Source organism: Pectinophora gossypiella, chromosome 3, assembly GCF_024362695.1.
Source record: "Pectinophora gossypiella chromosome 3, ilPecGoss1.1, whole genome shotgun sequence".
NCBI lineage: Eukaryota > Metazoa > Arthropoda > Insecta > Lepidoptera > Gelechiidae > Pectinophora > Pectinophora gossypiella.
The window spans coordinates 10,083,432-10,105,316 of record NC_065406.1 but is presented as its reverse complement, the minus strand read 5'-3'; the positions used below and the strand labels follow the sequence as shown (position 1 = coordinate 10,105,316).

The 21,885-nt window shown below is 37.5% G+C and overlaps 2 protein-coding genes across 2 annotated transcripts; one reads left to right on the top strand and one right to left on the bottom strand.

Moving 5' to 3' along the window:
• The first annotated feature begins 528 nt into the window (after positions 1-528).
• On the top strand, positions 529-15,825 carry LOC126382004 (glutamate--cysteine ligase catalytic subunit). The gene is made up of 11 exons (XM_050031684.1): positions 529-1,092; positions 1,185-1,296; positions 3,937-4,120; positions 5,860-6,032; positions 6,768-6,967; positions 8,481-8,677; positions 8,982-9,153; positions 9,598-9,795; positions 11,917-12,078; positions 13,208-13,389; positions 13,878-15,825. The coding sequence occupies exons 1-11, from the start codon at positions 823-825 to the stop codon at positions 14,047-14,049; spliced, it is 2,022 nt and encodes a 673-aa protein (XP_049887641.1). The 5' UTR covers positions 529-822; the 3' UTR covers positions 14,050-15,825.
• A 43-nt stretch (positions 15,826-15,868) lies between these two features.
• On the bottom strand, positions 15,869-21,674 carry LOC126382005 (beta-catenin-like protein 1). The gene is made up of 12 exons (XM_050031685.1): positions 21,468-21,674; positions 21,193-21,396; positions 20,762-20,908; positions 20,376-20,507; positions 19,963-20,122; positions 19,148-19,371; positions 18,496-18,644; positions 17,972-18,147; positions 17,717-17,883; positions 16,930-17,025; positions 16,317-16,413; positions 15,869-16,002 (listed from the first exon to the last, which is right to left on the bottom strand). Exons 1-12 carry the CDS (start codon positions 21,495-21,497, stop codon positions 15,914-15,916), a joined length of 1,671 nt encoding a protein of 556 aa, XP_049887642.1. The 5' UTR covers positions 21,498-21,674; the 3' UTR covers positions 15,869-15,913.
• Positions 21,675-21,885: the final 211 nt, after the last annotated feature.

Here is a 21,885-nt window from a genome sequence, read left to right as displayed (position 1 = left end):
AACCACAAAACACCACTTCGTATTAATTATTTAGATTATTCAATGAAGAAAGCAACTGTCTCGTTCCCGTTTCCCGCTAAAAAGCCGCTTGCCACCCGATTGGACTGAAATTTGACACTGACATTTTTAGTTTTTTACAGATATACAAAAACTCTAATATCGAAAAATACCGGTTTACCGGTCAATCTTTCAACTTACTACCTAACCTAACCATAAACAAACAAATCAATCAATAGATGGACAACTAAGACCAAGGTCTTTGATGGACAGTCATCCTGGTATTTTGGGACCTATTAGAATGGATACAATAGAGTCACTCTGTTGAGTCTTTTTAGTCCTATTTCTTTCGTTTAACTTAGCAAATGTCTGTGTGTGAACTTGTGAATAAAAATATAATAACCGAAAATTCGTTAAAAAAACACCGATTAATCGTGGATCAATCATGTACAATGATCATGTATCAATCATATTTTGTATTGGCTTCGATTATTTCAGTTGGTAACTTTACTCTACTGTCAAAACACTGCTGTCATTGAGATAAAATGACAAATAGATCGTGAAATTTAAGTACTGTGATTGTGAATGTTTCTTCATTCATTTTAACATACCAGTTTCTAGAAGACAATATTTGTAACGATTTTAAATAGTTTAAGGTTAAATTCAAGTTTTACAAAATAAATTACCATAGTTTCATAAAAAAATTGCTTTGACAAAAGTTGTCTTTCTTTCTAACCAAAATTTCATGTTGCTGTTGAGCTGCTGTCGAGAAATGATATATTTTTCAATTACCCAAAGGTTATACTAAATATTTGGATGTAGTAGATGAACTGTTTAGTTAGAGTGACTGTGTGTTATATTGGAAATAAAGTTACAAGTTGTTTGTGTCTTCTGAATTTGAAGTGTTCTGGTAGTTGGAATTGGAAACGCATTCAAGTAGTAAACATGGGACTGCTATCGGAAGGAACCCCTTTGACATGGGAGGAGACGAAGGCGAAGGCGGAGCATGTGCGGGAGCATGGTATCGAGCAGTTCATCAACTTATATGCAAAACTTCGAGACCGCACTGGCGATGTACTCAAATGGGGAGATGAGGTACCTACCCATTATCACATTCAATTATATTTACATTCTATTTGCTTTTTCAATATTGTATTAATTTCACCATCCATGTAATATTATCTTAGGTGGAGTACATAATAGTTAAGTTTGATGATGAGAACCAACGTGCAACAGTCAGTTTGAGAGCTGGAGACGTACTACCGAAACTACAAGAAAAAGAACTGGAAAACCCACAAAGTAAGTTAAGTTATTTTATTGGACAGTTATTTTAAAAATGTAAGATGTTTTTTTTTCATCATATTGTATTATTATCTGTACTTTTAGTATAATTTAATTTCTCTGCCTTTTTAAATCTTTGTACTCAACAAACAAACTTTCTATTTTTGTGAATTTATTTTATTCATAGTCAATAATTTCCATATTAAACAAAAAGATAAGAATCATGTCTTGACCCAATCATCCCAATCATAAAATATAACCTTGGTATTTTTTACAATCAATAAGGTAACTTATTTGACCTATAAAAAGTGACCAGTCATTCATGACATTGCTGAAACTGCTGTGTCATATTGATTAGTCTACACTATTTATATAGAAAAGATTGCACAATAATAACTGACAAACAAAGTTGTTGTGAACCTGCAAGAGATGCTGTTGTAGGAAATTATTAGCTTGGTTACAATGTGTAATAATACAAACAATTTACTTGTTTACTTAATAAGTACTTCAATTCTAGAAACCTGTTTAACAAAGCTGAATTTCTATATGAAAATGGCTTGTTGTTTTTTTTTCAGTTAGTAGATAATTATAATATTTTATGTTACCTTTATTCATTAACTTCACTAATATATAACTGGAAGATAAGACACCTATGATGACTAAGATCGACTGCTACGGTTTTTATTATATTTATTCTTTTCTTTCTTTACCATACATACATAAAATCACGCCTATTTACCACCGGGGTAAGCAGACTTCCTCCACATTCATCAATTGTTTATATACATGCACAGCTATTCAGAGAAGTTTCTTTAAATTATTTAAACATCATTATAATGTGTATCAGATATAATATAATTAGTTCAAGAATTGATTAATTTGATGACTATATCCCAACTTGATCAGTGGATCATAATCTAAACCCTTATCAAATCAAGGACAATTTAATAATATGGTTCTCTATCCAGCACAATGCCAATGTTATATAATTCCTATTACAATGTCTATTGAAAACCTAACTCTTCACTAGAATTACTCATACTACATACACACACATACATACACATACATTGTTAGAAGAACATTTGTTATATAAACTACTTTGACAGACTAATAGTTTCTCTCTACTAAACACTCCTATTGAATGTGGCTTATCTATTGAAATAATCACAAGTGCTACTTAACTGGCAAGTGGTACTTCATATTAAATACTAGATTTCCATGTGGACTTTGGTTATATTGCATTAAGTCCATCCATGGAAAGTACTAATGCAGTGTGTCTCTGGATTTTGTTCTACATATCTATGTTCTCCAAGAGATAACAGGCAGACAGAGTTACTTTCGCATTTGTAATATTAATAAGTGAATACTAGATTGTGCAGTACATATTTTGTAGGAAATTGTAGATAGTAATAAAAATTGCTTTTTAGATGAATTGCTTCTATGTGGCCTTTTTATCCCTGTTTAATTTCATACAACATTTTTATGAGAACAATTATTAATTCGTATATTTGTTGTACAGAATGAATTAATACTATTAAATGTTTAGGTATTTAAACCTAGACCGGACCTACTTACAGTAGATTGTCACTCTTAATCAATTTAGATAAAGATGTTTTACATAAAGCAGAACTCATAAAGGCTTTGCTTAAATTGTTTCTAATCTAATCTAATCTAGCCTACAAGATCCCACTGCTGGGCAAAGGCCTCCCCTTCCTAAATTAAATTAAATTAAATAAAAAAAAAATAGTAAATTGTTTCACATTTTTTAAATTAAAATACCTACCTACAAATTTTTTAAATATAATTAACTTTTTACTTTGATTTTCAGTAGCCTAGTTAAATATCTCAACAGTACATTTCACATCATATTGTTAAAATATTTTGACGAATTTTCCTACATACAATACAATAAAATAAACAACTCTATTGCACACAAATGAAACTTATATAAACAATTACAAAAATAAAATAAAAATATTGGTACAAAAGGCGGCCTTATTATTCCTAAGGTAGCAATTTCCTCCAAGCAACCTTTAGGTATAGGATATAATTGTACATAATGCATTCTCCTATGTTTTTCGCACCTGTCTTTCAGAAAAGATTGTCTAAAATCTCATACGCGAATCAGTGTAAAATCTACAACAAACAAACAAGTCACCCATCTCATATCACATACCACTCGTGTATAAGGAAATCTCCTATTGCATGTTGTACAAACTTCGCTATTTGTTTTTACACACCATTCTGTTTTGATTACCCACTCGCTTGTTATTTTAACTTTGTTCGTTTTTAGGGTTGCCAACCGAGAAGTTTCGTAGGTGCCGAATATGTCGTTTTTTATGTTATAATAGGTACTACAAAATATAGACCGTTGGTAGTTTCTCATAGTATAAAATATAAGCCGGATTCCGATCATTCGGTTCTTAGTTACAAAATTTGGTGTAAATTGAACAGTTAAGAATTAGGGTTGAACCACAGAAAAGGATAGAAATATAGAAAATGTTGACAAATGTGGTTTGACCTTTACATTATTAATGTTTATACATTCCGTCAGGTGCACACTAATTACCAAACATGCAAAACGAATATGTTGGTAGTCTTACCAGGACGCCATCGACATAGTATAACAACTTATTGTATGCATACTTGTTTCAGCGGTAAAGTCGCTGTGGCGCCCCGAATACGGTGCATATATGGTGGAAGGCACGCCTGGCAAGCCGTATGGCGGCCTCCTGGCGCACTTCAACATCGTCGAGGCCAACATGCAGTATCGCCGGGCTGAAGCCAGCACACTACTCAAAGACGGCGAAGTCATTATGAGCATTACTAACTTTCCTAGGTAATGAATTATTTTCTCTTGTACCTACTAATACATACATTTATATATTCAGTTTTTTTTACTGATGATGAGTATTTCTATACAAATCCTATGCAATATTTATTTTTTATTTTTTATTTATTTATTTATTTCTCTCTCTACAAAGGATCAGTTAATAACTAATGGGTACAAAATGTTTTGAAAGAATACCTTTGAGAGAGCTGGAGTCTGTACTGGGCTCGAAACCCGTATTACAGTTCACCAGGCTCCCCCCCTCTGAACTATGTAAAGTGCTATACTAATTAATTAAGTGCATTATAGCACGTAGTATGTTACACATGTTACATAACAACTCAAAAGAGAAATAATACATTAAAAAAAAAAGGATAAGAACTAAAAACAGAATAGCAGAAAAAAAAATAAAAAAATAATAATAATTAAAATTAACTAACCAGTACGGTATGCTCGTGTGTGTGTGTGTGTGTGTGTGTGTGCGTGCGCGTGCGCGTGTGCGTGTGCGTGTGTGTGTGTGTGTGTGTGTGTGTGTGTGTGTTTGTCTGTGAATACTTTATCTGTCTCAGTCTAGCCCTACGACTTGAGTCTTGGGATCAAGTTATAATTACTGATAATAATTATGAACTTACTAGAACAGAGATGTGTATGCATGAGTGGTGTGTGCGCGTGTGTGTGTGTGTGTGTGTGTGTGTGTGTGTGTGTGTGTGTGTGTGTGTGTGTGTGTGTGTGCCTGACATCTATATTCCAGTGTGATTATGATGAAGTGTAGTAGCTAGTCTACTTCAGGGTGACAATAATATTTTCAGTGTCCTCATAGTCAAGTCCAAGAAGCCATTTCCTAACAACTGCTTTGCATTCGTTCTTACAGAGTGGATATATATTCAGTAATTTATTGACATTATTGTATACATACCCTCCAAGAAAACAGTAAGACCTTTGAGCCAGACTAGTTCTAAAGTACACTGAGGGACAGACGGTATGCATACGGCGTTTATCGGTGATTTTAGCTGGGTCGTAGGGAGTCGAAGTGTGGGTATTTAAATTATATGATCCATTTCATATTCCACCCGAGCTGGATATTTATTTATATACCTACGTATACCTTAATCAATAACTTGGTTATCTATCAGGTAGAATGAAAGTTGTTTTACGATGGTACGAGATGTTTTTTTTTTTTTATGTCGTCCACTTCTGTCAATGAGGGACTTTCCAGGCTATGTTCGCAAAAAACAATATAGAGGGCGCTGTACAGATTTTCCTTCGTTTAATCCTCTAATTTCATGGATAACAGACATATGCAGTTTAAATCTTTGTTTTTGGGTATAAATGATGACCCTTTTTATCATATAAATATGTGATATACAGAAATGTAGGTATGAAGTAAGATGATAGAAGTTAAACGAGTAGGAGAGAGACAGGTAAGTGAGACAGAGATGCAGGTTGCGTGTCTGAAAGAGAAAGGAAATGTGTGAAGACGGATGTGATTGAACAGAGTGAAAGAACGAGAGGTATGGGTGAGAGGGACGGAAGAAAAGGGAACGTCGACGTGGGCGCACGTTGAAAACTGTTTAAAACATTTAAATAAGTTTATTGAATGTTTTCTGTGCAACTAAGTCATTTAAAGAGAGTATAGTGGGTTATGTAAAGGTGTTTTAGTTCCCGCTCCCTCCATTCTCACTACACATTAAGCACGTAAATTATTATTTTGCCATTTCAATTATTACCGATGCCGTGATCTGTTTCAGGTTGGGTTGTCCAAACTTCACGAGCCCGCCGTACGCGCCGAACCCGCGCGACAGCGTCACCAAGTCGCACTTCTTCCCCGATGAGGCCATCTACCCCGAACACCCGCGCTTCAAGACCCTCACCCGGAACATCCGAGAGAGGAGGGGCGAGAAGGTCGCGATCAATATACCGAGTACGTTTTTTAAAACTATTTTTATTTATGATTTTGTTGTGTTGTAAGGGTGTTTAGGGTGTCGTAAAAACCGACAGAGGGATTGTGTCCTCTAACATGATGGACTAATGTTATGGGCGATAGGCTGATCCCTTATCACCATAAGGTTCATCATATCCATCTTTGGACTTCGTATCAACAGTGGCTGCAAGTTGTCTTTGATTACTTGTGGCTCTGCCCACCCCATTAGGGATTACGGGCGTGAGTTTATGTATGTATGTAAGGGTGTTAGTGATGTAATGCGTACTGAGGGGGATAATAAAATATAAATAAATAAATATATATGTATATAATTCCCTCAAAGTTCTCGTTACGATGTTTAAGTTTTTATTTATGATTTTCTTCTTCAAAAATGGCGGTTAAGCGACTGTTTGTTGTGCCTCTTTTATTTGATAATTTATCCAAAATGACTTCTAACTACTACTACTGTCGCTGGTGGAACTTTTATGCTCGATTCTTCTGGGGTTTTTATGTACTTAATAAAAATAATCTTAAGTACATGTGCTTTAGGAGAGGCTTTTGCCTGGTAGTGAGATATACGACATATTTGTTTATGTTATGTCTGTATTTATCTACAACCCACGCAATACACTTATAACTACAATTTATTCGCGCCACGTTGCCTCTAATTGATTCGAAGGAGATAAAATAACCGTGGCAAACGGTACAGTATTGCCAATCGTTGTTTTCTTCTAGTCTACAAAGACGTAAACACGAAGATCCCGGTGGAGAATTGGCACGAGGTGGAGAAGGGCGCGGCCAAGCCGGACTGCGTGTACATGGACGCTATGGGCTTCGGCATGGGCTGCTGCTGCCTGCAGCTCACCTTCCAGGCCTGCTGCATCACCGAGGCGCGCACGCTCTACGATCAACTCGCGCCGCTTTGCCCAATTATGGTAACTAATTCATGACGAACCGATGATACACAGATCACCTGACGTCATATACTCGGTTCGCCATCTAACTATTGTATCCTCCCCAATAGGGTAGTTTTCAACTAGTCAAATCAGTTACTTTTTACTAATCGTCAAAACACGAAATTATTATGGAATTTGTATGAAAAAGCAACCTGGGTCGTCATAGAAAGAAGTGACAAAATGTCGCATTTATTCATTAAAATTCTTAAATAGAAAACAGAAAACGTTTTTAGTCATCTTAAGATGTGTCTTTATTTAATAATCAGAATTTCATAATTTATCGTTGACCTAGGAAAGTATCCAATTGTAATGGGCGTTTTATGTATAATGCATATGCCATTATTTTTTTCAAACATAAATCACTACGTCAAGGGGCGTGCTGCCTAACCCTTAAGAGCTGTATACAAGGAACTTAGGGTACGAGTTGGCAGCAGACGACATGAGGCAGGAACGGACGCCGTGTCGCAGAGACATTACTGGTTTCTATTTATTTCTATGAAATATATTTAATTGCCGACGACATGTCGCCGCTATAGAAATACATAGAAACCAGTTGTGTCGCTGCGACACGTCGTCCGCTGCCAACTCGTACCTTTAGAATATCACACAAAACCTCGCTTTGTTGAGTTGCATGAATTTATCACTGTTACGTCTATTCTCAATATCTATGAGATGCACGACATTATTTCCAACCTTATGACATTGACATGTAGATGTCCCTGACCGATAGAAGCCAATTATGTATCGATAAGTAACGGCGACCCTCGTGATAACTTTCATTCATTGAGTGCACTTGCGATGAAAAATATATCGTACTATTGAAGACAATGGCGCGTTCGAGCAATTAAATTGTATAGATATGCGTAATGTCTTATTGATGTTAGTTCCATGTACTCTTAACCTTGAAAGGTTCCAGCAGTAACTATCAATCTTTGCAATAAAAAAATAATTTATGTAGGAAAGTGAGTAGAGACGAACGTAAGATCGATAAGAAAGTATGAGGGGATAATGAATGTAGGCTGACTCTAAGGGATTCCACTTACTACGAAATTATTATTTGGCAAGAAGAATATATAATAATAACACTTTTAGATGTACTTTTTATTCTTTCACTCAATATATATATTTTTTCTTTTTATCTATATTACACCGTATCCTAATAAGATCACGTATACATCATCCTGTCTTGTTTTCATTCACATCTCACATAGATAATAAGAACCAAGCCAGTGACATGTAGATGCATTTAACTATATAGGGTGTTAGTGACATCGTAACAAATACCGAGGGGGATGATTCAGCTCAAGTCATGATTCTGAGCTAATATCAAGTGGAATTTTCCGTCGCAAATTTCATGTCTTTTTTGTGTTTTTTTTATTATTTTCAATTGCATAGTTTTGCAACGGAAAATTCCGCTTGATATCAACTTAGTCAAAGTTTTCGTAACACCAAACTCTCATAAGTCCACGTATAATTTGTAACCATTCCCCAGCTAGCGCTGTCAGCGGCGTCGCCGGTGTACCGCGGATTCCTAACGGACGTGGACTGCCGCTGGGACGTAATCTCGGCCTCCGTGGACTGCCGCACGCGCGAGGAGCGCGGCCTCGAGCCGCTCAAACACAACAAGTTCCGCATACACAAGTCCAGATACGACTCTATCGATTCTTACCTCTCGCCGCAACATGAGAAGTGAGTCATTGGAACTTTTGAATTTCCCTTCGTGGTTAAAGAATTTGCCTGCCTACCCCTGCTGCATGTAGCAGTTCGAAATTGTAGCGACAAATGTTGCGGGACGTTTACCTACAAGCATCGCTCGGAAGTTACGGCCTGCCTTATTTGTCGCATCGCGCGCAACACGGAACCCATGTTGCTGGGGCCAAGTACTATACGTTTTTTTGTATAACTTTCCTACATTTGGTTTTTCGTTTCGGTTGAGCACGCCTTCATCTTCCGTTTAAATAGAATTATCAATCAATGTACGTTTCCCGCGCAGATACAACGACATTCCATTAGTTCACGACGAGGCGATCTACAAGCGCCTGCGCGACGGCGGCATCGACCACCCGCTGGCGCTGCACGTGGCGCACCTCTTCATACGAGACACCATCTCACTGTTCAGCGAGCGAGTTAACCAGGACGACAAGAATGATACCGACCATTTTGAGGTTAGTTATGGTTCATGTTATGGATTTGTTTTCGAATCTCGATGACTGTAAATGTCGTCTTCATTATCGCCCACCTAGTAGCCTGGCACCGTTACAGTCTATCAACATATCCAAAAACGTGGCAGCAATTATCGCATTAATGAAATTCTATAGGAATGAAGCTTATCCACTCCTAATTAGCTACTTGACAGATTTCGGATAAGTATTTTAAAAATTAACTGCTGACATACACCAAATCCAAAACTGACTCTACTGCAATTAGGGCTTCTCTATGTTTATCATCAGGCATAGTTGAGCCTACATACTTGCCCAATATATATAAAAAAGAAGTGTCGCTGATGCAACACATTGCGTCTGCGTGTGACACGATTTGAAATCCACGAAATTTAGATTCACACCGAAAGGGTGGGCACTGCCTACAGCGCACGTAATCACTTTCCGCAGAACATCCAGTCGACGAACTGGCAGACGATGCGGTTCAAGCCGCCGCCGCCCAACTCATCGATCGGCTGGCGCGTGGAGTTCCGCCCGTGCGAGGCGCAGCTCACTGACTTCGAGAACGCCGCCTACGTCTGCTTCGTCGTGTTGCTCACCCGCGTCATACTCTCCTACCACTTGAACTTCGTCATGCCGATTAGCTTGGTGAGTTGTAGACGTACACTGACAAAGGAATAGACATGCTCACAGTCTCTAACTCTGTCTTTCAGCATTATGGAAACCCCTCAAGAGTAAATGAGATATCCGACGTGACTTGTGTACCTTAGTTTGTTTCTGGTGTCACCCCACGATTATGAGTTTTTGGAGTCAAACAACGCTGATTTCCCATGTTATTTTTATTCTTTGTGGAAAGGGTATAGCGAGGTAAGGAAGACGAAATGGCCCCCATGGCCCATGACGGAATTATCATTTGTATTGGTATTGGCACTCTAAAAGAATACGAAATGTAAGGTCGTTGACCCCTGACCTTGACCTGTCTTTGAGATATTCGAGAAAGTTCGTACGCGCGCCGAGTTTTTTCAAAATTTTTTTTCCGAAAAACTATAAAAGCTAGAAGGATGGGACCAATTGCGTATAATTAGGGATACTTTGAAAAATATTCTGTATTTTTTTCAGAGTTCTGGTGAAATGACAACTGTGCAAAATAATTAAACAAAATATAAATATATTTTTTTAGTACTGTTCTATTATGTTTACCGCGCCAAAAAAAATATATAATACTCTTTGATTTATATACTTACACCACACAAAAACTGATCAAAATCAAAGAGGCGCTTCTTGAGTAATTATGAATTTACTTAGTGTGCGTACGGCTGGTAGGAACTAATTAAAGAGGTCGTTTTTAGATTAATTATTATAATTACATGTTAAACAGAATTTTAATCATCATCATCACTATTTTCATTTATTACAACATTGATTGCATCATTTGAAAATATTTTCGACAGAATTTCAGCAGGACGTAAAATGCGAGATAGATATCTCGCATGAGCTAAATAATATAATTATTACACTTGCGATATATGAAAATCGACTTGCGAAAATCGTATTTTGGGCAAAAGAAAACCCATTTATGCAAACTGTTTACAATCTGTACTACGAACGGGTTTATAGTTGATTTTGCTGGGCCAATTTATGGTACGGAAAATGATGCCACTATTATGAAGAAAGTGCTACAGGATGCTAAACTTAAAACTCTAGTTCGTAGTACAAATTGTAAACGGTTTGCATAAATGGGTTTTCTTTTGCCCAAAATACGATTTTCGCAAGTCGATTTTCATATGCCGCAAGTGTAATAATTATATTACTTAGCTCATGCGAGATATCTATCTCGCATTTTACGTCCTGCTGAAATTCTGTCGAAAATATTTTCAAATGATGCAGTCAATGTTGTAATAAATGAAAACAGTGATGATGATGATTAAAATTATGTTTAACATGTAATTATAATAATTAATCTAAAAACGACCTCTTTAATTAGTTCCTACCAGCCGTACGCACACTAAGTAAATTCATAATCACTCAAGAAGCGCCTCTTTGATTTTAATCAGTTTTTGTGTGGTGTAAGTATATAAATCAAAGAGTATTATATATTTTTTTTGGCGCGGTAAACATAATAGAACAGTACTAAAAAAATATATTTATATTTTGTTTAATTATTTTGCACAGTTGTCATTTCACCAGAACTCTGAAAAAAATTCAGAATATTTTTCAAAGTATCCCTAATTATACGCAATTGGTCCCATCCTTCTAGCTTTTATAGTTTTTCGGAAAAAAAATTTTGAAAAAACTCGGCGCGCGTACGAACTTTCTCGAATATCTCAAAGACAGGTCAAGGTCAGGGGTCAACGACCTTACATTTCGTATTCTTTTAGAGTGCCAATACCAGTACAAATGATAATTCTGTCATGGGCCATGGGGGCCATTTCGTCTTCCTTACCTCGCTATACCCTTTCTGGTTAATTGTAAATTGTTTATTGTGTTGTTGATTTTATTTGTTTGTATTCTGCATATACCTATTAATTTAGGTTTGCGTCAGCATCTTTCCTAATAGCAACTGAAGATGTGGCTCAAGCTGGTACAAGCTTACCTAGTAAATGCCTATCCTATAACTCTAGTTTTGAAGAGGAGTATGGGTGACTATGACTGTCCCTTTTCCCTGGTTACTTTGCGGCCGAGTAAGTCTGTGTGTTGGTCGGCATGCATTCTTCGGCCGGCCAAATGGGAATATTAAGCATCCCAGGTGTATACGCAATTGTCGTGTAGGTGGACGAGAACATGCAGCGCGCGCAGCGGCGCGCCGCGTGCCTGTCGGAGCGCTTCTGGTGGCGCCGCGACGTGGGCGCGCCCGCCAAGGTGGCGCCTGCCGCGCCCGACGCCCCGGACCAGTACGCCGAGATGACCGTCGACGAAATTGTCAATGGAAAGGTTTGTTTATTGATACATTATTTGAAAGGATTATTCAAAAAGACATAACAACATAACGTAAGCATAAGCTCACGACTATATTCTAATTGGGGTAGACATCACCGAGCGCATTTTAAAAAAAAAACAATTAAATTACAAGTTAAGTAAAAATTATAAACCCGAAGTCACATTCATAACGTAGCTTGACATCGTAACGAAAACTTTGAGGGTTGATTCAGACCATGATTCTGAGTTTATATCAAGTGGAATTTTCCGTCGCAAAAGTATGGGATTGAAAGTATTTAAAAAACCGCAAATTTTCATGAATTTTCCGACAGGAAATTCCACTTGATATCAACACAGAATTATTGACTGAATCATCTACGATGTCACTTACACCCCGTACAAGGACGTATGGGTGGAACGTATGGTCAACTGGAATTTTCCATCGTAAAAATATAGAATTGAAAATAATTTAAAAAGACTAAAAAAAAAACATGAATTTTGCGACGGAAAATTCCTCTTGATATTAACTCAGAATCATTAGCTGAATCATCCCCCTCAGTATTCGTTACGATGTCACTAGCACCCTGTATAATATTTACACGAAACATAATTATAAAGATGAGATTTTTATTGTGCGAAATTTAGGTACAGTTATAAGTAGATAATAGTTGCAGTACCTTAAATAATAATAAAAATAATAATAAAAATGTTTATTTCTCCACTTAAAACACAAAACAAAACAAAAAAAATTCTTAGTTGGCTAACATTGTGATACAAGTATATTTTAAGGGAGCTGGTGCTTGTAAAAGGATTTCCCTTGTACTACAGGTCACCAGGCCCCAACCCTTGGTAATTATTTAATATATTCTAATGTGTTACTAGGTAGCTACAAATATTAGAGAAATGTATAATTATATAATCCAAAAAATATATCAAAAAAAAAAACAGAAAAAAAAAAAGAAATTAAATAAGGGAAAAACTGACAGGAACCTTCGAGATACGCAAGTGTGTGTGTGTGTGTGTGTGTGTGTATGTGTGTGTGTGTTCTTCTGGGCTATTATTGCTGGTACCCAACAGATAGCCGTCACCCGCCATCCACTTCTAACCTTTACTATACCTTACCTTTACTATACCTTTATTCTAGGACGGCGTTTTCCCGGGCCTGATCCCGTTGATCGAGTCGTACCTGTCGGGCATGGACGTGGACGCGGACACGCACTGCTCGGTGCAGCAGTACCTCAAGCTGATCCAGCGCCGCGCCAACGGCGAGCTCTCCACCATGGCGCAGTGGATGCGCACGTTCGTCACCACGCACCCCCACTACAAGTAAATATACGCATTTAAATGTTCTTAGGTTATGCGTACATACTATATCGGTCCACGTCAAGAACCTCAAGCGGTTCAATAATAACCGTGCCACCACAATTGGTCGGTCGGTCGGTATGTGGTCGGTCATCACAGAAAACCCCACACGACAGAAGAATACTTGTAGCCTGTTCGCCCGTAAAGCTACAACTACAAGTCATCAATAAGACAGCCTCTTCTAATATCTTCTCTAAGATGGATATGCTCAATCATGGTACTCGTAACTGACAAGTTATCAGGTCATCGTCCGTAGGTAGTTCAAAATTTTAGCGAAAATCCTGCTTAATATCGGGTTGGTGCAAAAAGTTAACATGTCATTGAAGATCTTTTCAAGCTAGTTCGCTCGAACTTTTTGTGTGCATTCGTTACCAAATGAGTCTGTAGAAACTTGTCAAATCTAAGTTAAGTTATATTCTCGTTGATTCATTGTAAAATGATTCATTTTACAGACAAGATTCCGTCGTGTCGGAAAAAATAAACTACGACTTGCTGAAGACGGCGTACGGCATCCAGACGGGCACGATGGCGGCGCCCACGCTGCTCGGCACCAGCTCCATGTCCAAGACCAACGAAGACATTCCCAAGGCGTTCACCAACATGATGAACAAAGACTGCCCGTAACCGCGGCGGCCTCTCCGCCCGAGAGCATTTAGTCGCTTTAGGATAGGTAGGTGAAAGCAGAACTAGTGTCAGCATCAAGACGTCACGTATCGTACCGGTTAGCTAGGGAACCAAGCAATAACTTTGAGGACGTGTAGAAAAAAATACACAAATATTTTGCCGTTACGTAAATTACTTCGGGGCAAAGGTTTTCGACATTCAAAAGCCTCGGTTTTCGTGTGTAGTAAATTGTGTATAATTTTGGTCACGATAAAGAAAACAACATATTAGAAAACGATAAATGAAGTACTTTGCCTACCTATCCTAGAGAATAGTAACGGCGTCTGGTGCCTTCTCTGTTGCAAGTACACTCGTCTATGAACGGGTGTTGCTATGAAACTTAGCGTTGCCTTACTTACTTTATGACAAGATGCTTATGAAGGCTCTGTAAGTGTGTATGTGATAAATCCATTTATAACAGTAGTTATAATACAGCTCTTGTTAAATTGTTCAGCCGTCGTCAAATTTGACTTTACCAAAATGCAAGTTTAATTATCGTTACCTGTGTGCAATTTTCAAAATAGACATCGGGTGAATTTTTGTTATATCGTTACTAGGTATATTTAGTGAATAGGTCCCGCACCGTTATCCGTACCGTAATAAATCTTTGTGATAATGACAATTTACGCACTTACGTGGGCACTTTATAAGTCAAAAATCAACGATTAATGTATCTATAAAATATAAGTAAAAAGTTTAAAGAAACCTGTATTTAATAACATAGTGGGTCTAGAGTAGGGTACAGTTAAATTACAAGTCCATTTAAATATTCGAATTATCAACCGAAGTCCGAATTTACAAATGCCCCAAGTTAGAACCCCAGTTTTATAATCGGTACGTAGCACTAAGTGATTGCATTTAGGACAGTATTAAATTGTACGTAACATTCTCACAAAGTAGTTCCTGAATGATATTGTAAGAGCATGGTTGTGGTTATGAAGGTATCCTTCTGTTTAGAGACTAGTTCGAATGTGATGATCTAAAAATGAATTGCAATATAATTCTCAATACAAACTTAAGTAATTATGAATTCAATACTCCAAGTATATTGGACTCCGAATGTATGATTTCTGGTGAACTACTTTAGCATTCCTCTTGGGGACTGATTGTTCCCAGGTTTATTGCTCAGTTACTACCATTTATTGGCTAAATACGATGTTATCTGGCTTGCTCGAGGCACATGGTAACCCTGTGATATAGTTTATTGACAGCCTTTTTAGTGCCTCTCCAGTTATTCAAGTAAATATGTACGCAATATTTGTTTAAATACAGTAATATCTGTTTTAAATTGTTAGTTTGTATTGTTGCATAGTGATGCCAGATATGCCTATGTCAATGCGAGCATCGTAAATCATCATCTTAATTGGTACTTAGTAACTATTTGGAAATATATGCTTTAAAATAAACGATTCGGTATGTGGAAGTAATCGTTATTGGGGTAATGGATAAAATTAATTAGTTCCTTGAATCAGTGACCACTGGTACTTAGATCGTAGTTGGTAATAAGTTTAGAATCTTGGTCACCAACATTTATAATAAGCACAAATAGTTTTCGGACATTTATTTTTATATACTACGTATTTTAAAAGGTGTGTGCTTTGATTATATCTTTAATTTCACGGGAAACAACGATATTAAATTGTTGCGTATGTTGTTTTGTTTATTGTTAATATTTTTTTATTTAGTACAACCATTTTAATTAAATATTATATATACAAATAAAGTTATGTAATTGTTCGCTGGGTTTCCTTTTTTATTGTAGAAATAAAACGTAAGCAAACTGGAATCATTTTCAATTATATTAATAGTAAAAGTTGAACACACGTTAGAACTTATCAACAAGTTGCAGTATGTGCTGCTGCTCCTGTTGCCGCCACTCCTCGCTGCCGGCGTCGCCCAGGTTGCCGGCATACTCTGTTACCAAATTTATACACATATCATATCTATTTTACCACTTTATGTCCAGAGCCCAATAATGGGAAGAGTCACCATCACAAATTTAAGAGCCACGCTCTTGTCAGTGTAGCATTCTCCATGCTTATTTTTAGGGAAAAATAGGGCAGTGGTGGTGGTGGTGGCTATCAGTACTATTCAGAGGAGGAGGACAAGAGTCCTAGTATGATAGAGGGTACTATGGGGCGGAAGGCGAGAGATAAAAGTACGCTTCCAAAATTACCAGCAAGAGACATTGATCCCATCTAAAGTATAAAGAGAAAACATTTACAAACCTCTCATAACGTGTCGGATGATCTTCAAGGAGCCGCCACGTAGGGACAGCACTCTTTGGACTCGTTGCTTTATCGCCGGGGGGCCCGCCGTACATACCTATTCAAATAACATGTAGTTTACTTGACTGCAAATAAAGAATAATGGCCCTGATTCTTGCAGACAACTTCAACTTTATGGTTGTATGTAAAACCGGTCTTGCAGACACCTAATTTTATTTAAAATTATAACTGTCATTTTCATATCCGTCGACAAGGAAAAGGACGAATGATTGACAATTGTCAATTTTAAAAAGAATGAGTGAATGCCGGGTGTATAAAATAGACATCTCGCTGATATGAAATTTAAAGTGTTAAATTTCTGCCTAAAATTGACGTGTATTGAATTTTATGCCTGTTGATTATCCGTCCCTTTCCTTTTCGGCGGATAAGAAAATGACAGGTATAGCTTAAAATTAGATGGTGTGTACGGGAATCAGCACCAATATTTTTGTCAATTGGCAAGTAAGAGGCTGTAGGCAATCTGCGACCTCATCGCTTCAAGTGATCTCTTCTAAGTAACTATAACTTACAACTGCATAAAACAGTTTATTTAACACATACTTTTTACACATACCTCTAAGATTATCCTGTCAATAAGTTGCAGTGTAAAAAGACCGCCCGAGAGTCGTCTTAAATATTGCGCGTCGTCATCCATTTCCTCTGTTTCTTGCTAAAATCAAAATGTAATTTAAAAAAAATATATTAAAATATATACAAATGACATGAGCATTTGCTCGATATGAATATTCGCATCATCGTTTGAGGTAAACTAGCTAACTGTTAGCGGCACGGGTATGATTACACCCCGGACACTTCATACAAAAAACCCTCGTTTTACACAGACACTACAGATTGACGTTATCGTACGCGCGCATCTGTGTGTGACGTCTGAAGCCCATACGATTGAAGTGTATAAAGAAAAACCGAGTGGGGTGAGGTAAACTTGTGTTATTATTCCTTACTACTGCAATGCCCTAATAATCGACTCGTAACCTACTCCAACCAGCCAACTGAAATCGGCATCTCGGCATTTAGTGCTCAGACAGTCAACAGATAGTATGACGTAATCGTTCGTAACAATATTTGAACCGATTTGGGAGCGGCGCGTTTAATCCTTAAAACCACATCACATCACGCTTTCCGTTTGTTACGCATCTTGTCGGTGTAGCATTCTCCATGCTACTTTTTAAGAGAAAAATAGGGCAGTGGTTTCCCTCTTGCCTTCCGCCCTGCAGTACTCTGTCTGACGCTAGTAATATGGCGCCCAGAGTAGTTTATTTCAAAGCAGTACTAGAACTCCTGTCCTCCGCCTCTGAATAGTACTGACAGATATATTAAAACCTGACAGATAAGTTACATACCTCCATTTCTTTCTCTGTACGGTCGACTTTGTCCATATACTTGAAATGTAACTCGAGAAGTCGGTCCACCTTCTCAAGGTCGTTCTCGGTAAACTTCGCAAGCAGTCGCTGTCGCTGACTGCCTTGGCAGTTGCGCAACATTGACGCTATTATAGACACCACGTGTTCTGCAAGTAAATTATACTCTCACATTGGATTAAGACGATTACAACTCTTGAATACGGCACGCTATAATTAAATTATAAATCAACCTACCCTCATGTTGGTCGACAGTCAAGAGTCTCTTCCGCTTGGGCGTCTTCATGAACAGCGGGAACACAGTGCGCAGGCCTAGGATGTCGACGAATTTGTTGCAGTTGTCCCGCCCGTCCGGCCCAGACAGCGCGTGATCGAGCACCTTCAGAGACCCGTTACGGGACATTTTCTTTTCACTAAAATCGTATAAATAACAATTACAATAGAATAAGAAACTACGGTTTTACGGCAATTTTAATCCAGGTGAAAAGTCTAAAGGACGAGGCATACAACCCTCACGAAGAGGGCGATCATAATTAGAAATTTAACGGATTTCTTAGATATTTAAGAAAATAGCGCGTAAGGAATAGTTTGTAAGGAATGCATAATCTTAAAGCTCCGTCGCGTCGTCTATAGTGATAACTAGTAAGCCTCTAATTGGAATATAGCCTCGTATGACTGAGATCTCCAGACACAATAGTTAAACAAAGGAGTTTTGATTTGAAAAGAACGTTCGTTAAACATCGTGGTGTAAGTAAACATACCGCAGCATGAGGTTCATAAGCTGCAGCCCCTCGCCGCGCAGGAAACGGTCGCGATTGGCGGGCTCCATGAGCGCGCAGCACAGCGCGTCGAACATGTTCTCCATCGCCTCCTGCTCCTCCGCGCCGCTCGGGTCGTGCCGCTTGTAGAACTGTGAGGAATTACAAATAAATAGAGACTATTAGTCCTCTGCGCTCCACATTTGTCCGGTAGTAGTTAATGCCATATGCGGCAAATCTACAATAAGTATGTGCTATACAGAACCCCTTGCGTCGAAATTGCAGTTTCCCGCTATAATGGCACAGCTCTCGATCCTCACTAACTTGAATGCGTCAGCGTTTTGTTCGTGAGAGCAAAAACTTGCGCTGAGCTATGACCGATTTGCGCTGCTACAGCACACATACATACCTGGCGTGTTTAATACAGAGCTTCGTCTCTGTTGATTGGTTGTCTATATCTAATCTTTTTCTTTTTATATGCATGTGTGTCTGTAGACCAAATAAATATTTTTATCTATCTATCTATCTAATGCCGTTTAGTCCACGGTACTTATATCAATGTGATATTGATACCATAAGTAACTAATGAGGGAACTTTTTACTGTACTGAGAAAAGATGTAGAAGGAAGTAGTAAATGGACAAGAGTAAACTTACAGCTAGTTGTTGCAGCAGAACATCAATACCATCAAGTTCTCCAAGCATCTTTCTGTTCTCAGGAGTATTTTGCAATAATATGGATAGGATCTCGGTAGCATACAACTTGTTACCGTCGAAAGGCACCTTCAGCTTGAGTCTCTTCAATAGCCATTGCAGGAAACCTTGTTTGGCCACCTCTACACACATCTCTGGCCTGAATTCTGTGATGTTCTCTATTATACCTTCAACAAAAAAGTTATTGGTTGACATATTTGGATTTCTTGAAGAACTTTCAGAGTGCTGAGTGAATGCTCTATTGATAATTGATATTTGTAGAGCTCTTCTAACAGCTTTACTATCTTGAATATCAGTCCTAATCCCATTAACCTGTTGCGGTTGAGATCTCCAGATACAGAAGTTAAACAATGGGGTTTGAAAAAGATAAATTCGGTCTTACGACTTTACTACTACCTACTACAGCTACTACCTACCTACTGTAGCTACTTTTCTTTCATTAGTTAATTTCATATTTTTTTCCAATAATTGGGTAGTGTACTAGGTTCAAGATAAATTATTAAATTCTGATTACTAAATACAGATCTAGAACTAACGAAAATCATTTTCTTTTTTTTAACTTATTTATGGATCAAGAAAAACATAATAAGTCTGACATTTTTCTATGACGTCAGTGTGCTTTTTCATACAAAAGTTTTGGCATTTAGTAAAAAGTAACTGATTTGACTAGTTGGAAACTAGCCTATTTTACATTGTACTATGCTTCTTTATAGACATATTTAAAATATATTAAGGTTATAAGGACATATTTAAAATACCTAGCGTATTGTGCACGGCGTCCCTGTCGTCGGGCAGCTGCTCGTCGAGGCGCTGCAAGTTGTGCAGCAGCAGCGCCGGCGCCTCCGCCTCCGCCAGCGCGTTGATCAGCTCCTCCGCGCCCTCCTCGCTCTCATGCAGTATGTCCACATCAGTCAACTCCTGAAATATTTCTATATATTATATTTTAAATATTATACATTATCTTCATAATCACGTACCCCTGGACTCAGTAGATGGGCCATAGCAATTTTGTTGGTAACATTGTACAACTTTTGTTGGTAACATTAAATTCTTCTCATAAGGGTTTTGGGTTACAGCATTTACATAAATAATGTCTCATTAATGTTTACTATAAAGTTGTCATTTCTCTCTTGTGAAACTGAATTATTTCTTAACATAATTGCATATTTACCTGCAGTAGATTTACAACTTGTGTAGATATATCAGTATTGTCATGTGATAGTAATTCTAATAAAGAATTGACACATTTGAGATCCACAAGTAGAGGATACTGGTCAGGCACTGTTGCTACTGCACTTAACTCCTGTGTAATAAAAAGAAAACAAACTATTAATGAGTTATCCTGATAACTATGCAGCAAAGATAGGTGTAATAAGAACTCAAAACATTTAAAACATAGTGACTTATTTTTAAGCATAACAGTATAATTCAGAATTGATTTGTTATTTACAAAACTGTATATTTGAATTTGAATACTTCCACTTAACTAGGTATTGCAAAGATTGTCAAATATACAATAATAATAGGTTCATATTTTTTTTAAGTATATGTGTATACCTGTAATGCTTCATGCAGATCAATTTCACTCTCCATGAATTTCTCAGGCTGGTCGGGGAACTTGATCCTCATCTCCCTGTTCTTCAATGCTTTCTTCTCGAAATTTAACACTAACTTTTTCACAGCTGTTTCATCAAGAACTTCACCCTACAGTATAATTTAATTATTTATAATTTCATGAAAAAATTATAATTGATAAACTTAAAATTTATCTGGAAAAATCTTTCCAAAAAATGAAATGAATGAATGTTTCCTTAGGTGAAAATGCTAGGAAGAACATATAGATAATTCCAAGATTGTGCCCGGTTAATGGCTTTAGGATCATCCTTGTACAATGGGACATAAACCTACCCCTCCGGGGACACAGGTGTGATGCTATGTTAAGAATATAGTTGTTTTATTTATAACCAAAGAAATATCTGGTTAATTACCTCTGTGGCTTCTGTCTCAACAAACCGAATTATGTCCTCCCTCTCCTTATCTGATATGACAGGTTCCTTAGGTAGACCCTTTATAGTTGTGTATAACGTATGATCATTTTTCGTCTTTGGTAAGCGGCGCATTTTCGCCGCTCTAGGGGTGTCCTCATCTTCGTCACTATCGTCCTCATTGGGCCGCTTGGGTGTAGGCGTCGGCTATAAAATGAAATAACTTAATACCAAGGAAATCTTCTATAAGCATTGTATAAATTAAATATAAAACTCACTTTGAACGACAGCAGTTCACCAACATCCATGTTTGTTGGTATAGCAGAACAGCAACTATTGAACCTAGGTCACCAGCCTATTTACGCTACAAAATCAAACCCAAGGTCATACACTTATTTAGAAAATTAACATATTTCATGAGAAAAATTGAATAAAACACATGTAAATAAATTTTATCCACGCTTTTCCAACAAAATACTCAACCATAGCGCACGACAGATGACTGTCACCACTGTCAATCGACACAATCAATCAATAATCGGATTCCTTGTTTATGGTATAGTTTACATAGACAATTTATCATATTTTTCAATCTAAAAATCGATAATCGTATTTTACCGGTTTCTCATTTATGCTCTATGACAGGGCTTTTTGGCGGGAAACGGGAACGGGACAGTTGCTTTCTTCATTGAATAA